Source organism: Emydura macquarii, unplaced genomic scaffold (genome assembly GCF_026122565.2).
Source record: "Emydura macquarii macquarii isolate MOO-44397 ecotype Brisbane River unplaced genomic scaffold, CSIRO-AGI_Emac_v2 contig_1451, whole genome shotgun sequence".
NCBI lineage: Eukaryota > Metazoa > Chordata > Testudines > Chelidae > Emydura > Emydura macquarii.
In genome coordinates, this window is record NW_027131588.1 from 22,284,087 (window position 1) to 22,300,788 (window position 16,702).

The 16,702-nt window shown below is 42.7% G+C and overlaps 1 protein-coding gene across 2 annotated transcripts in view; it reads right to left on the minus strand.

Annotated features, from left to right (window-relative positions):
- Window positions 1–7,909: 7,909 nt before the first annotated feature.
- The window catches only part of ZCCHC7 (zinc finger CCHC-type containing 7), a 148,276-nt gene continuing 139,483 nt past the window's right edge, over window positions 7,910–16,702 (minus strand). For both annotated transcript variants that reach the window (XM_067553358.1, XM_067553357.1), the window contains 2 exons: window positions 10,392–10,509; window positions 7,910–9,445 (listed from right to left, as the gene is read on the minus strand). In XM_067553358.1, coding sequence (XP_067409459.1) covers window positions 8,973–9,445; window positions 10,392–10,509 — 591 coding nt within the window. In that variant the 3' untranslated portion in view covers window positions 7,910–8,972. The remainder of the gene's footprint in view (window positions 9,446–10,391; window positions 10,510–16,702) is intronic.

A 16,702-nucleotide genomic window follows, 5' to 3' on the forward strand; every position in this document is an offset into this window, starting at 1 on the left:
TCATCCTTCCACTAAGCCACGCTGCACCTGATCTTGGCTGAGGCCTCTGCGTGCTATTGGGATACCAAAAATAGCAGCCGGGTCCTAGGAGGCCTATAAAGCTGCTGGATGTGCTTCTCCTCTCCAGAAGCGCAGTGCACTTGGCAGGCAAATACCGATGAACAGTCGACGGGCTTTCAGCCTGTCTCCTCCTGAAGGATCGTTTGAACGAGGGGTGCCTTGACGGGTCAACGGTAGATTATTGTATGCTTGTGATCCGGGCCCAGGCCGGGAGATGTAAACCAGCATCTCCAAGAGATGAGGGTAAGTGGCGGCTCTCACCTGCTCTCAAAAGAGCAACCTTTAAACAGGTCACGCCACAGGGCCTGGGTCCCCAAGGGGATTTAGGCACCTAGCTCTCACTGAAATCAATTTCAATGGGAGTTAGGCGCTTTAACACCTTTGAGGATCTGGGCTTAGGTTCTTCCCAAGGATGTGGTGGTGGTGAAGGGCCTTCCGATAGCTAGATTTCACTCCGCACGGGCTACGTGTCGGATGCGGGCGCAGGGCGCTTTTCAGGGGTGACATGGCGTAGCACCAGCCCAAGGGGTGCCGAGTGCTCCCAGCCCAGGGGAGGGCTCACCCTCAGATGGGTGCGGTGCATTCCCCCTTCCGTGCTGATCGCCACTCCCTCTCCTCCTTGCAGGGGGGCGGGGATTCCCTGCGGCTACTCCCCCTGCAATGTGGCCCTTGGCGAGCTGATCAGGCCCCAGCGAGTTTGCCAAAGCACCAACCAGGGAGAAGGGAGGCAGCTGCAGCCTCTGGCCTGGTCCTTCTGCTGCCTGCTGTCCCACGCCACCCAGCACAGGTCCAAGGCCCCTGCGCCCCTGGCTCAGCCCCAGCCCGTCTCCTAGATGCCAGGCCAGTGCTCTAGCCACACAACCGTCCTCTCTGTACAGAACCCTGCTGAAGTTGCTGCCCAGGCCTCCCTTTGTGTCTGTCTCACAGCGGCTGGGAGAGGGGCGTGTGTGCAGGGACTGTCCCACAGCACAGCCAAGCACATAGATCTGGCCTAGCCTGTCTGACAGGCAGCGTGGCTCAGGGCTGGCTCCGCGCTAAGAGGGGCTATGTTCTATTCCTGGCCCTGGCAGACAGGACCTTGGGGAACTTACTCCATCAGTACTTTAACCCGAGGGCAAAGTCAACCCAGACTGAGGCAGTGCAAGCTCTGTGCCCTTGACTACGGTCTGTTGCACAAGAGCCTACTACTGCCACCAAGTAAAGGACTTAGACCTCGTCTACACACAGTTTTGGTACTGGTATAACTATTTCAGTCAGGATGTGTGTGTGTGGGAAGGGTGGGGGTGATTTTTTTTTTTAAAACTCTGATCGTTATACTGGTGCAATGCCAAGGGTTGGATGCCGTCATCCCCTATGGGAACAGACTCTATGAATATCAGCACCTTTACACTGGTATAACAGCATCCATGCGGTACGATGCGTGAAGGGATTCCTTTTGTTTGTTCTAAAGCTGCTGCCTAGAAATTTCATAGACTGACCCCTGGCTCCTGTGTGACGGGAGGGGGTAAATATCACTTCCCTATTCACTTTCTCCACACCTGTCATGATTTTATAGACCTCAATGGTAGACTTTAGAAAGCAGTTAGCTTTAAACAGAGATTTAGCCGCAGCCTTCGCTATGGAGAAGCTGGCACCTCCCCCTAGTTCTTCCCAACAGACCCCTTTAGTTTCTCTGAACACACATGCTGGTCTAGTGAAGAAGAAATCACAATATTTCCCCTCATCTCCAGCCCTGCAGTGTCTGCTGTGTAGCAGCTGCGACAAATGATGGGCTGAATTCTTTCTTTCCCCCGCCCTGCTCTCGGGACAACTGCCCCCATTACTAGACAAGACTCTGACCCTCCCATCCACCCCCTCCCCTGCACTCCCACCCTCCCAGATGAGCTGCAGCCCTTTATTTATTCACACAGTGTAGTCTTCCTCATACTGCTTCACCAATGCACATCAACTGTGACCTTGAGACACCACCCTCTCCTGGGATAAGCATGTTTTCCAGTCCCAGGCATCTCGGGAGTGAAGACTGACAGTTCTTTAAGAGAAGAAAAAATAGCAGGTGGGAGGGATGACATAGTGAAGTGCACTTTGGTTTAATAGGCTAAAACGGAGACTGGTCAAACCCAGGGGCTGCAGTTCACTTGGCCTAGATGAGGCTCTTACAGAGGCACTGTCCTTTAATTAGAGCATCATCTGACGCTCTTGCTGCCAGTGGACGGGGGACTAAGTATTTCTGCCAGTCTTGGTTGCTCTTGTCCAGGATTTCCCTGTTCCCTTCGTAGCCTGTCTCTTTTTTGTCATGTCAAACGTTTTCAACATTACTGTAATTCCTTGGAAAACTCTCAGTTTGATGCCTCTCCCAGTGGCACTGACTGCAAATGTGAGCCGTACAATTAAACGCACCTGATCTGATTTTATGGAATGTAAAGAGGCTGGTCTTATACTTAGGGACCAGAAATGGGGCCAGGAAGAGCTGGGTCCAATCTCCAGCCCTGCCACAGACTCCCTTGTGCCTCAGTGCTCCTGTGTTGAAGGAGAAATAATCCTTCTTTTGTCTTGTCTCTTTCAACTGTAAATTCACTGGGGCCAGGACTGTCTCTCACTATGGCCCCGTCTACACTACAGACCTGGAGTGATAATGAGGTTGCTCGGGGGTGTGAAAAATCCACACCCCTGAGCATCGTAGTTACACCGACCTAACGCCCCATGTAGACAGTGCTGTGTCGATGAGAGAGCATGGAGCCAACCCGGCAGGGTAGAAGCACCCGGAGCAGCACTCGGATGCTACTCGACTTAGGGACCAAGGACACTGCCTTAGTCCTTGGGTTCTGCGTACCCTGCAGCAGTCATTTACCACCAGTCATTTCTTTCCCACCTGTGGGACCCAGGGCTTGAGATCATCAGCACCCATTGGAGAGAGAGGACATTGTGTGAAAAGCGGCCCTTGATTTCACAGGGCATTGCATCAGGCCCTTAGTCACTCCACAGTATAATACTCTGCCAGCATGGTTTATTAAGCCCAAACCAACGAGATATAAACTTGGTGCTTTAATAGGGCCAATTCACAAAGCCGAAAACAACTATGAGCCACAGTACCTGGAGGAAGAATTTAATCAGAAAAATGTAAATAATCATAGAGTCATACAAATGTTCGGCTGGAAGGGACCTCAAGACCAACTCCCTGTGCTGTGACAGGATCAGCTAAACCCAAATCATCCCTGATGTTTATTTGTTCAACCTGTTCTTAAAAACCTCCAGTGACGGGGATCCTGCAACCTCTCTTGTAAGCCTGGTCCAGAACTGAACTACCCTTCTAGTTAGAAAGTTCTTCCTAATATCTAACCTAAATCTCCCTTGCTGACGATCAAGCCCAATTCTCCTTATCCTACCTTCCGTGGACATGGAGAACAATTGATCATCGTCCTCTCTGTAACAGCCCTTAACACATATATTGACTTACAGGTCCCCCTGGGTCATCTTTTCTCAAGACTAAACAGGCTGAAGTTTTTTTTTAACCTTTTCCTCATTGGTCAGGTTTTCTAAATCTTTTATCATTTTTGTTCCTCTCCTCTGGACTCTCTCCAATTTGTCCATATATTTCCAAAGTGCGGTGCCCACAATTGGACACAGTGCTCCAGCTGAGACCACACCAGTGCTGAGTAGGGCAGAACAATTACCTCCTGTGTCTTACAACACTCCTGTTAATACACCTCAGCATACTAGCCTTTTCACAACTGCATCACATCATTGACTCATATTCAATTTGTGTTCCATTGTAACCCCCAGATTCTTTTCAGCAGTACTACCACCTACCCAATAATTCCCCATTTTGTTGTTGTGCATTTGATTTTTCCTTCCTAAATGAAGTACTTTGCACTTATCTTTACTGAATTTCATCTTGTTGAATTCAGACAATTCTCCGATTTCTCAAGTCCATTTTGAATTCTAATCCTGTCCTCCAAAGTGCTTGCAACCCCGCCCAGCTTGGTGTCACCCACGTATTTTATAAACCACCTCTCTACTCCATTACCCAAGTCATTCGTGAAAATACAGACCCAGGACTAACCCCCTGTGGAACCGCACTAGATATGCCCTCCCAGTTTGATAGTGAACCATAGATAACTACACTTGGAGTACAGTCTTTCAACCAGTTATGAATCCTTCTTATAGTAATTTAATGTAGAGCACATTTCCCTAGTTTGCTTATGAGAATGTTATATGGGACTGTGTCAAAAGCCTTTAAAATAAAGATATATCACATTTACTGTTTCTCCCCATCCATTAAGTCAGTAATCCTGTCAAAGAAGGAAATTAGGTTGGTTTGGCATGATTTGCTCCAGACAAATCCATGCTGGCTATTCCTTATTCTTATCTTCCATGTGCTGACAAATTGATTGTTTAATCATTTGTTCCAGTATCTTTCCAGGGATTGAGGGTAGGCAGACTGGTTTATAATTCCCTGGGTCCTCTTTGTTCCACATTTTAAAGACAGATATTAAGTTTGCCCTTCTCCAGTCCTCTGGGACCTCACTCGTCCTCTAGGAGTTCTCAAAGAACTAATGGTTCTGAGATTGTTTCAGCTAGTTCCTTAATTACCCTAGGATGACATCAGGCCCTGCTGACTTCAATATATCTAAATATTCTTTAACCTACTCTCTCCCTGTCTTGGTTTGCATTCCTTTCCCCTTGTTAATATTATGTTGAGTATCTGGTCACCATTAACATTTTTAGCCAAGACCAAAGCAAAAAACACATCAAACACCTCAGCTTTCTTGATGTCATCAGTTATTACCTCGCCTTCCCTGCCAAGTGGAGGACCTACACATTCCTTCATCTTCCTCTTGCTCCTAATGTATTCCTTTTATGTCCCGTGCAAGGTGTAACTCATTTTGTGCCTTAGCCTTTCTGATTTTGTCCCTAGATGCTTATGCTGTTTTTTTGTACTCCTCCTTGGCAATTTGTCCACATTTCCGCTTTTTGCAGGATTCCTTTTTGATTTTTATTCTTGCTATTCTTTCTACCTCTCCTTCACATCAGGATAGTTTGCAGTATGCCTTTAACACTGTCTCCTTGAAAAACTGCCAGCGCTCCTGAACTCCTTTATCCCTTAGATTTTCTTCCAATGGTACCTTACTTATCATCTCTCTGAGTTTGTTAAAGTCTGCTTTTTTGAAGTCCACTGTCCTTATTCTGTTGCTCTCTCTCCTTCCTTTCCATAAAATCACAGTATGCATCATTTTATGATCACTGTCACTCAAATTGATTTCCACTCTGAAAAAGATTTGGCAGCCATGGTGGATAATCAGCTGAACATGAGCTCCCAGTGTGACCAAAAAGGCAAATGCAACCCTGGGATGCGTAAACCAGGGAATCTCGAGTAGCAGTAGAGAGGTTATTTTATCTCTCTATTTGGCACTGGTGCAACCACTACTGGAATCCTGGGTCCAGTTCTGGTGCTCACAATTCAAGAAGGATGTTAATAAATCGGAGAGAGTTCTGAGATGAGCCCGATAATGATAATAAGATTAGAAAACCTGCCTTATAGTGATTGAGTTCTTTGAGTCTATCTATTTAGCTTAACAAAGAGAAGGTTAAGGGATGACGATCACAGTTTATAAGTACCTAAATGGGGAACAAACACTTAATAATGGGCTCCTCGATCTAGCAGAGAAACGTATAACAATCCAATGGCTGGAAGTTGAAACCAGACAAATTCAGATGGGAAATAAGGCATATATTTTTAACTGCAAGGGTAATTAGACACTGGAACAACGTACCATGGTCATGGTGGATTCTCCATCAATGACAATTTGTAAATCAAGATTGGATGTTTTTCTAAGTGATATGCTCTAGGAATTATTTTGAGGCAGTCTTCTGGTGTGTGTTATACAGGAGGTCAGACTAGATGACCACAGTGGTCCCGTCTGGCCTTGGAATTTATAAATCTGCATGGTTATTTAAAGGACACTTGTAGTTATTAAGCACAATAATTGCTAGTTTCTACAGCATAGCCTCATTAGTACGGTAATGTTAGTGATGCTCTCATTTGCTTTTTGGAGTATTTTTATATTTATATATTTGCGGAGTCTCTGTGTTCCATCTCACTGGGCTATGCCGTTAAATAAAGTTTACACATCTCCACATTATGGACATTGAGGGATGGATGGGTGAGGAATGCACCGTGCTCTTTATTTCCTTGTGGGTGTTTTGACAATGAGATACAATGCTGGATTCAGATTAACCAGAAACTCTGGGCCTGAGGCAGGAATCACTGACTGAGATTCTGTGGCCTGTGTTATGCAGTTGACCGTAATGGTCACTCCTGCCACAAGACCTATAAATTACTGCCTCCTAACCTCTCTCCTTTATGACAACCCACACCACATCGAGGCCTTTTACTCATTGCTATCTGCAGATGTAATTTTGGATTCTCCCATTGTGGGGACGGTTCCTGAGCCTGAACGTCTACACTCCCATTGAACAACCCTGTAGACCGAACCTCACGAGCCCAAGCCAGCTGACACGTGCCAGCCGTAGGTGTTTAAAATTGCAGTAGGCATATCCACAGAGTACCCCTGCCAGGATGCGATCATTCCATTCATGCAGGATTGTGTACGTGCTTTGAATAGGTTTTCCCAGAAGATGGGAACAGGCTCTCCCATGCCTGGCTTGCCCATTACTTGTGGAAGGGGAAGCCATCATTGCAATACCCAATGTCTAAGAGTGCAAGTCTGAGGAAGGGGCACAGCCATGCTTTTCCTTTGGGTGGCCACTTACAACTTATTATGCCGGGTGTTGTTTCCTGGGCTTTGGGAACTGACGGCACGAGAGCGAAGATTAGACCATGTCACACTGTGCAGAAAACTCTCCTCTGCTGAAGGAGCCCCGCTGCTTTGCTTTTGGGATTTCCTGTGGGCTACCTGGCCATGTCCCCACACCAGTAAGACAGAACAGAGGCTGGGGGTTGAGACCAAGGAGACCGAACAGAAGCTGGGGGTTGGCTGATGGAGTCAATCCAAAGCAAGAAAAGCTCCTCAGATATTGGTCAATTTGCTGTCCCACTGTAAGCAGACACAAAAGCCTTTAGTCCAGACTGGACAGTCAGCTGAGAAGTCAAAAGAAATGTGAACTGCAGCAGGTTGGGAATGCAGCTCAGAATGGATATTAGGGAACAGTCTTTTCAAGAGTGAATTAAAAACAATTACACGATTCATTTTTTTTGAGCACCTCTAGAGAGCTGTCATTTAAATATATCACGGAAACAACAATCAGCTTGGAACCACCTCTGAGAACGAGTCTCACGTGAAGTGGAATAGGGGCCTAAGATACACGAATTCACATTTGTCTATTTTTGCTCCAAATAATGTCTGATATGAAAGAATATGGCTACTGAAATCCTTATGTTCACCCAGGTGGATCCCTTCAACCCAAAAGCAATGAATTAGGGCTTTGTCTACACACAGAAAATTACCAGCATAGCTATACCAGTGTAACTATGCTAGGATAAAGGTGGCCACATGTGGTGTTTTACTGGCACAATTATATTGGTATAACTATGCGGGTAATTCTCCCCATGTAACTAAGGGCTTGTCTGCATAGGGTTAACATACACTGTTCAGTTTCAAAATACAACAGTCTTCAAAGCCATTAGACCTTGCTGAAAGAGTACATATCAACTCTATGAAGCCAATTAATGTTAGCTACTGTTTTGATCATGCTACAAAAGGTATTTATAACAGGGTATATCTATTATGCTATAGCAGAGAGCCTTTTGGTCAGAACTGATATAATTTCATCTCATTAACAAAAACCAGATATTGTTTTCTACCTCCTAAGAAAATGTATAACCAATACATTATTTCACATATCCCCAAGTAAAATTTTATTTGGTTGGTTCCCTTGATAAAAAGTATTTATCCGTACAAAGTTTTTAATTCTTGGAATACAAAAAATACTTTGTTTCTTAAAAAAACAAAACCAAAAAACCATTAAGTCATTAAACTTCAGCATTACATTTCTGGAAGCAGGCAGATTGGTTGCAGTCTATATCCTGCTATGTAATTTTATCTTTTAAAAAGCAGGATTTCCACACTGTGGAAAACTATGACTATTTAAACTCATGATGTCAACCCAATTGCTTGTTACATTTTTAAATGAATTTCTCTTGCTTACCACTTAGCAAAGAGATTTGTTATTCAATCAAGGATTTGCTTTCTCATAGTTCACCTGCTCCAGATACTTAAACTTGCACAGTGATATGTTATGATGAATTTGTGAAATTACATGAGTTTCCAGGGCAGAAGACTCATGTCATAAGTACAATATAACAATTTCACTGCAGACTCCAGCTGGGAGAGAAGCAAGAAAATGCTTCACCAAGTAGATTGTTTTTTGTATTGCTGTTTCCTTTCCCCTTCCCTGCTCCTTCTCCTATTCTCCCCAGTGTGAAAGCCTCTCTTTAAAGTCAGGCTGCAAGGGAATCACATTTGATTAACTACAGTATTTTAACAGGTGTAGCATTCTTAAAAGGAATCTCTTTAAGGAAAGATGGCCAAATTTCCCTTCTGTGGACATTTTCCCCCATGCATACAAACAAAAAAAAGCTCCAAAGAAAACAAAAAGCCCCTAACCTTTCATCAACTTACAGAGATAGAGGGACTGCCAAAAAAAACCAGTACAATTTCACTTGTGTACATTAACCACTTCCTACCCAATGGACAACACTAAGGGAGGCAAAATACTCTTTTTAAGAAGCTGAGTCTCACAAGCTCAGTATTCTTTGTCTTGCTGGTTTTACACATCCAAACCTGTATGCAAAGGTGGATTCAAATTCTACATCTTAGCAGAGGGTCAAAAAGATACCATGGCAAAATAGTGGCGAGTTGCACCCCCTCCCACTCGATCTTTCTGTTGCAAGATTAGCAGCTGGATTCCTGTTTTGATTTCTTTTTCCTCTGTTTTATAAGCAATAAACTCTCATCAATGGTGGGATTACTGTCTTTCTTGTTTCTCTGCCTTTTCTTTTTCTTCTTCTTCTTAGTTGCATCCAGCAGCTCCTGGCTGTTTTTTGTTTTCCTGTCACGTGGAGGGAAGACAGAGCTGTGATGCTTTGTGCGTCCCTTTTTGCTGCCCTTGGGGGAGTGTGTTCTACATCCCCTAGGAAAGTCCTCCTCCCTGTCGTTATTCCTTTGGACATCTTTCTTGTGTTTCTTCTCTTTGCGTTTGTCTGCCCAGGACTTCTTATTGGACTTTTTGTGGTGCTTTTCTTCTTTAGTACTCTTGACATGCTCTTTCCAAAGGCTTTTCTTTTTCTTATGACACTGTCCCGTATGCTCTTCCAACTCGTGCAGTCTCTTGAACCGCACTGGCAAAAGGCCGGCTTCTTGAAGGTCTGTAAAATATAACAGTTTCTTTTAACAGTCACTAAGAGGCCAGAACCATAATGCCTGAAAAACAGAGCTCTGTTTACAGTTTGGGGTCAGCTGTGCTAACCACGGACCATCCCATGGTGTGTGAAAATCTGAAGTGCATGATAAAACTCAAGCATTTTGGCAAACACTGGGTAAGTCAGAAGTTTACCATCATGTCATGTTAAAGTGCAGTGGCAGCCAGACAAGTGATGTTGTGAGTTTCCATATTCATTCTCTCAGTGATTTCATACCAAATTTGCTTAGTTTAAATAACAATTATCTTCTAACTGCCAGATGGAAGACCCAGACATTAAATCCGGGCTTGAAAAGTCAAATAGTATCATTTTAACTCTGGCATCTCTAGTAGTCAAGGTTCTGCAACCCAAAAGCTGCTGATCTGCCTGTGAAGTAGATATAGCTATTCTACACAGTGGTCTTCAGAGATGTGGACAAAGTAAGGGCCAGATCCTGCCAGCTTTCCTCATGTTGAGTAAAATACCTTCCTTCACAAGTGGTCTCACTGTAGAAAGTGGCTATTCGTATACATCCGTTTTGTTTTTTTTTAAATTTTAATTCTTTTTGATAACAGATTTTTAAAAACATAATTTACAATTCTGAGAACACTCCCCAGCAGTTTATAACCATTTTAAGACCCATGAGATTTGGGGTTCAAGTACTTCCTGATGTCTTTTAGAGGCGTTGAATGAATTTCAGAAACAGACCGAGGTTACTAAACGCATTAATCTTGCCCTGCTTCTTGGGGTGGGATAATACCCAAGCCCCATCATCCTCTTCCACAACATGGAGAAATTCATGATTACAAAATGCCTAATGAAAAGCAGCAAGTATCCCAATATAGCCCGATTAAAGACCACTTAAAAAAAAGTGTGATGGTCTGTAAGAAGCATTTCACAAAATATACTATACCTTCAATCTTTCTCTTTGCCCTCTGAGCTCTCTTCTTGATGTCATACTCATCATCATAGTAGTAGACGAATGGAGAGGAAGGGAATGAACCATTGAACATCCGCTTCTCTGAGCACTCCTGCAAATCACATTTTAGGTTACTACATGCTGTGACATCTTGTTAAACTTTGGATTATTGATTTCAGAGGTAACGAAATAAACCAGATTCTCCAGGCCAGATCCTCAATGGCTATAAAATCAGGTTTATTCCAACCAAGTTTATGGATCAATGTTGATTTACACCAGCTGAGGCGCTGGCCTTCAATTCTTTCAATCCTGAAAATTGTATTAGCTTCCAATAGCCCCATCTATACTTGTATCATAATTGTGCCTACAAAGCAACATTGAAATGTTTATTTAGCTTCTTTGTTCCAATCTTTTGATAGCTAGGGGTGTGACAGATGGAATCCCATGTCTCCCATCATTTTTAGCAAGCCTGGTCTTCTGTTGATTTATAAAGTTATGGAGCAAATGTAGTACACATAGATGAGAAGGGCTGGAGTCAGGCACAATGTAGGCAGGTGCTGTACAAAACATGAATCAACTGACAGAGGATCTGGGAGAAATTAACTTTCTGAAAGATACCGAATCAAAACATGGTCTGCAGGAGATTTTGCTTGCAAACACATCAGACTTTGGTGTGGAGAAGTGATGAGGTGGGGAAGTCTAGAATGTTGAGTCAGAGGAACTGACTGGTTTGGTTGTGCTCAGAACCTCACTTACATATGGGGGCTATTTCTCATTCACACAGACAGGCGAATATGAATTTATTCACAATCTTACAAGTTAAGTTTTATCGCCAGCCCATCTGGCTAAACGTGTATTGCTTCCACCACTTATTCAGGGTGCCACGTGATCCTAATTGTTTTGCTTGTAGATTTCTTATTAAGCACAGTGCTTGGAGGTGTGATTCTTTTCCTCTCTGAACACTGCCCAAATCTAGTGACGTCTGTGTCTTGACGTTCTCATGAAATTGTCAGTGGCTTTCACTTTTCCTGTCGCTGAGCAGCTCTCTTTCAAGACTTTGCTACTGTTAGCTCTACAATCCCTTCTCCCCATGGGCCCTCATACTTCCCCCTAGATCACTTTAGATCTACAACACACTAGAAATTTCTTCAGCTAGTGTTGCCTTCAAGGTTAAATGAGGCACTATATCCTGCACTGGAGGTGGTGGACTTGGTAACTGAATGCATCTTTTTAACCTCTCACTACTATTGTTCCTATTCACAGACAAAGAACTTGGCTGAAGTGAAGTTAAGGTTCAGAGAACACTTCAGTAACTTAAGAATAAAAATCCTTACAGATGACACAAAGTTGGGTGGGTTGTAAACATTTTGGAGGATGGAGCTAAAATTCAGAGGGATCTTGATAAATTGGAGAACTGGGCTCCAGACAACAAAATGAAATTCAGCAAAGACAAATGTGAGGTGCTACACATAGCGAAGAAACACCGAATGCACAAATACAGAACAGGGGATAACTGGCTTGGCAGAAGCGCTGCTGAGAAGGATCTGGGAGTTGTGGGGGATCAGAACCTCAAGATGAGTCGGCAATGCGATGCTGTTTGAAAAAAAAAAAAAAAAAAAAAAAAAAAAATGCAAATGAAGTTTAGTTTGCATTAACAGAGGCATGGTGTGCAAGTCATGGGAGGTGATAGTACTGCTCTACTGGTTAGGCCTCAGCTGGAGTACTGTGTCCAGATTTGGTCACCGCTGTAAGGAAAGGATGTGGAGAAACTGGAAAGGATCCAGAGGCGAGGGACAAAGATGATCAAAGGGATGGAATGCAAGCCATAGGAGCAAAGGCTGAAGGAACTGGGTATGTTTAGTTTGGAAAAGAGGAGATTGAGGGGGGACATGACAAAGGTTTTGAAATACTGGAAAGGCTGCCATAAACAAGATGGAAAGTTGTTCTCTCTTGCCACAGAGGGCAGGACAGAAGGCAACGGGTTCAAACTCCAGCATAGCAGATTTAGATTAAATCTCAGGAAAAACTTCCTAACTGTAAGAACAGTAGGACAATGAAACAGATTGCCTAGGGAGGTTGCGGAAGCTTCTTCACTGAAAGTTCCAAAAGGAGGCTGGATAGCTATGTGTCTTGGATAGATTAGACACAACAAATCCTGCAACTTGGCAGGAGGTTAGACTAGATGACTCTTGCCATCCCGTCTAACCCCAGGGAGCACAGGATTCCATTCCAGGTCAGGCGTAGGTTTACTGGCCCAAGAAATTCATCAAGCTGTTTCCAACAGTTGTTGGTACCTGTCAAACTCCTCAGAACGCACATTAGCAGAATAAATGTGGGGCCGGTGGCAGTAGGATGGTTAATGAACTGGTTACCACCTGGAAAGATCAGTATTTTTTTAGCTATCTTTAAATATGTCAGTTGAAGGGAGTGTGATGGGACAGGCAGGCAAGGACAGGTGAACGGCCTACAAACAAATCAGAACTATGTTGTGAATTTCTCTACAAAATTCTAAAACATTTTTTTCTGGAGACTAGGGTAGGCACGTCTGGCCACAACCACAGAGCTGCTGGGTAAGGAATCCAACACGGCTCTTCTCCCACAGAAATTTGTAGGTCTCAGACTCAATCTATTCTCTTTTTCGGCATGCAATAGATATTCTGTTGCAATTCATAATCTGTGTCTAACTACTGATAATTACAAATCTCCAAAGTTTTCCTATTCTTGCCTCCTACATGGTGCTCTCACCACTTCTTAGATTCTTCTGAATACTGTGACGTGCAAGGCAGCTCCAGAAAAAAGGAAATAACGGACTCCCTTCCATGTTAAGTAACTAACTTTCCTCCTCGTCCTTTGAGGTCAGTTTGATACAATGCCTATATGATGAACTATTATACATAAGTAGGGAAAAAACATCTTTTAAATCTGAGTGGCATGAGACAGTCATCTAATGCAATAAATCAATGTAAAACTAAATGGTGAAGAGAGACAGCTTGAGTCTCCATAAAGCACAGGATTCTGCCTTGGCACAATCCCAGCTCTTACGTGCCCCAATTCCAATTGCCCCACTCAGGCATAAAGGCATAACTGCATCTTTAGTATATAAAAAGGCTTCAAAGATGCATATTATACACTTGGTTAAGGTTTAAGATGAGAGAAGCCTAGGAAGAGGCATTTAGGCTGGACACTCTGTATTGAGTAAGTGAAAGGAAACATCAAATCTAAACATTACCAAATATTTATTCAAAAGCAACCTTGATATTGTTTTAGACAAGTAATGCAAAGACACAGTTATCTACTTTGATGGCTGTGAAACACACTCCCCCAGGTCTGTTCTGAGATGCTGCACAAAGTCTAGGGCCTGTGCTGCAGACAGACGGCCCTTTGCGTTATTTTTTTGTTTTGTTAAGATGTTGACAGTAAAGCCCTAGTGGAAGAAATGTACATGCCTCCAAAACCAGCACTTCTGCTTTCTCCTCCTTTAACTTCACTGCATGGAAAAATCATCTCGATAGTGCACGACATGCACTTTCCCACACCCCTCACTCTCAGATATACTGCCACACACTCAGTACCATCCAATACTCTTGGGACGTTTTTCAGCCCTGGAGGTAATACACACAGGACTGAAAGCACAGCCTGCTACTAACCCAACAGAGGCATTTTCTATTTGATTGACACGTTCGGATGTGAATGCAAGGCACATCTGCAGACACTACCCAGTTCCTTATCATTGTCACATGCAAAACTTGCTGGAAAGTCTGAAAAATACAATAGGTTGTCACTGATTAATGAGGGGAGTTGTTACTCTTAATAGTGAGTCCCTTAGTGTGCCGCTGTGATGGTGGCACCCATTGATGGCTTGGATGTATACATGTAATGAAATGGCGCATTCGTGGAAGTCTATTGACAAGAACAGATTTACCATCAACGTTAACCCTTTAACTGAAGCTGTGTTGGGGGCAAAATGTGGGGAAAACCATGCAAGAGGACTCCAGATTCAGTTATAGTTGCCACATAATTCATTTTTGCAGCAACCTTTCACAGGGAAATGTGATTGAGGGTGAATGTATCACCCACAAATGGGAGCAAGACCAGTGGGTAAAAAACACAGAATGCATCCTCATGGCTCAGACCCTGCCAAATGGCTGCTTGTCTCCCATATACCTTATTGCAGTTGGCTGTGAGCTGTCTGTGTCCCTGTCCTATAACAAGTCAAGACAGAAGATCCCTCCTCCGAGCCCTACCTTGTTTCAGCTCTATTTTGAGTGAGCTACGCCCTTTGCTATGGATTTTGCTAGCTTATTCAGGACTGTGTCCCATTGGAGTTTACTCCTGCCAGGTGTGGTTAGCTCTGTTTGCGTGATGGTAAATCTGTCCTGGTTTTGGGGTAGTTCTATCAAATTTTAAACGAAGGTAATAGATTAATAGATTATAAAGCCTGCAGGGGCATTGTGATAGTCTCACCTCGGCTCCTGCCTAACAAATGCCACAGGACTTCCCTGAATTAATTCCTGTTTGAATTAGAGCATCTTGTTTATAAAAAACCAACCAACCCTGATTTAAACATTTTCAGTGATGGAACATCCACACTGGTAGATTGTTCCAATGGATAATTACTCTCTCTGTTGAAAATTTGTGCCTTAATTTTAGTCTGAATCTAGTTTAGCTTCAACTTCCAGCCATTAGAAGGTTTAAGCCACTTAAAGTGTGTCATATTAATTTTGTATCGTTCTAATTTCTTACTCAAAATGTTGTGTGATGCCACGTCAAACACATAACAGAAAACTTATTATATTGCATCAACACTGTTACCTTTAGCAGCCAAACTTGTAATCTCATCGAAAAAGATATCAAGTTACTTTAACAAGATCTATTTTCCATAAAGCTATGCTGATTTGCATTAATTATATTACCCTCCTTTAATTCTTTATTAATCAAGTCCTGTATCAGCCATTCCATTCTTTTGCCTGGAATCGATGTCAGGCAAGTAGGTCTACAATTACCTGGGTTATCCTGCTTACTCTTCTAAAAATATTGCCACAACATTTGCTATCTTCTAGTCCTCTGGAACTTCCACAGTGTTCCGAGATGTATTGAAAATCAACATTAATGGCTGAGACAGCTCCTCAGCTAGCTCTTTTAATACCTTTGGTTGCAAGTTATCCAGTTCTGCTGAGTTAAAAATGTCTAGCTTTAGTAGCTGCAGTTTAACATCATCCTTAATTGCTGTTGGAAAGGAAATTATTTCATCATCATATGATGTGAATAAATTATCTGACTTTTTCAAAGAGACAGAACAGAAATATTTATTGAACAACTTCTACCTTTTATGCTTTATTATTGACGATTCTTATCATTTCAATCTAGTAACGGACCAATACTATTGTTAAGATTAATTTTTTTCCTAATATTTAAAAAAAAATACATTCTCTTTGTCCGTAACTCTGCCAGCCATAGTTTTATTCTTGTGTCCTTCTGCTTCCCTTATCAGTTGTCTACAATGCCTAGTCTTCTGATTTACATTCATTACTATCAACTTCCACTTTCTTGTTCATGTTTTATTTTTCACTTCCCCTGTAAGCCAGATTAATATTTAAACCTCTGTGGTCTTCTCTCATTTGTGACTTTTTGGGCATCTAGAATATTTTAACTGTTTTCAATGGTCATTCACATTTTCTGTTTAAATATTTTCTCCCAACCGTTTTGGCCCATCATGATTTTCAACTTTGTGAAATCAGCTCTTTTAAAGCACCAAGTATATATATTACTGGTTTGGAGTTTATTCTGTTTACAGGTAACAAATGTGATCAATAATTTCAATATTTCCTTTGCAGATGGTTTTGATAATTACACTCTGAAATCTCAGACTGAGCAATGACTGAACAAACTACAGAAATAAGTGTTGTGGTGTCACACTATCAGCAGATTTATCCATACATCTTAAAGCAGATGACTTGCACCTTAGATCTATCATTAGTCAGACCCTTTTGTACCATCTGAGAACTATTGCCAAGGTTGTGACTGTTGCTCAATATGAATGACATAGGCCTTTGACTAATGCTCATATTTTATCAAGATTGGATTATTGAAGCTGCCTTTTTGGGGGGAGCACCCCCTCCAGGATACAGCTTATCCGGAGTGTAGCAGATTTCTTAACATGTACATGATTGTCACAATACATCACTCCAATCTAAAAATCCTCATATTGGCGCCAAATAAAGTCATGCACCAATTTTGAAGTTCTTCATTTAACTTTTAAGTCTGCTGAGGGATAGCCCTAACAAACATTTAGCTGCTGTATGTCC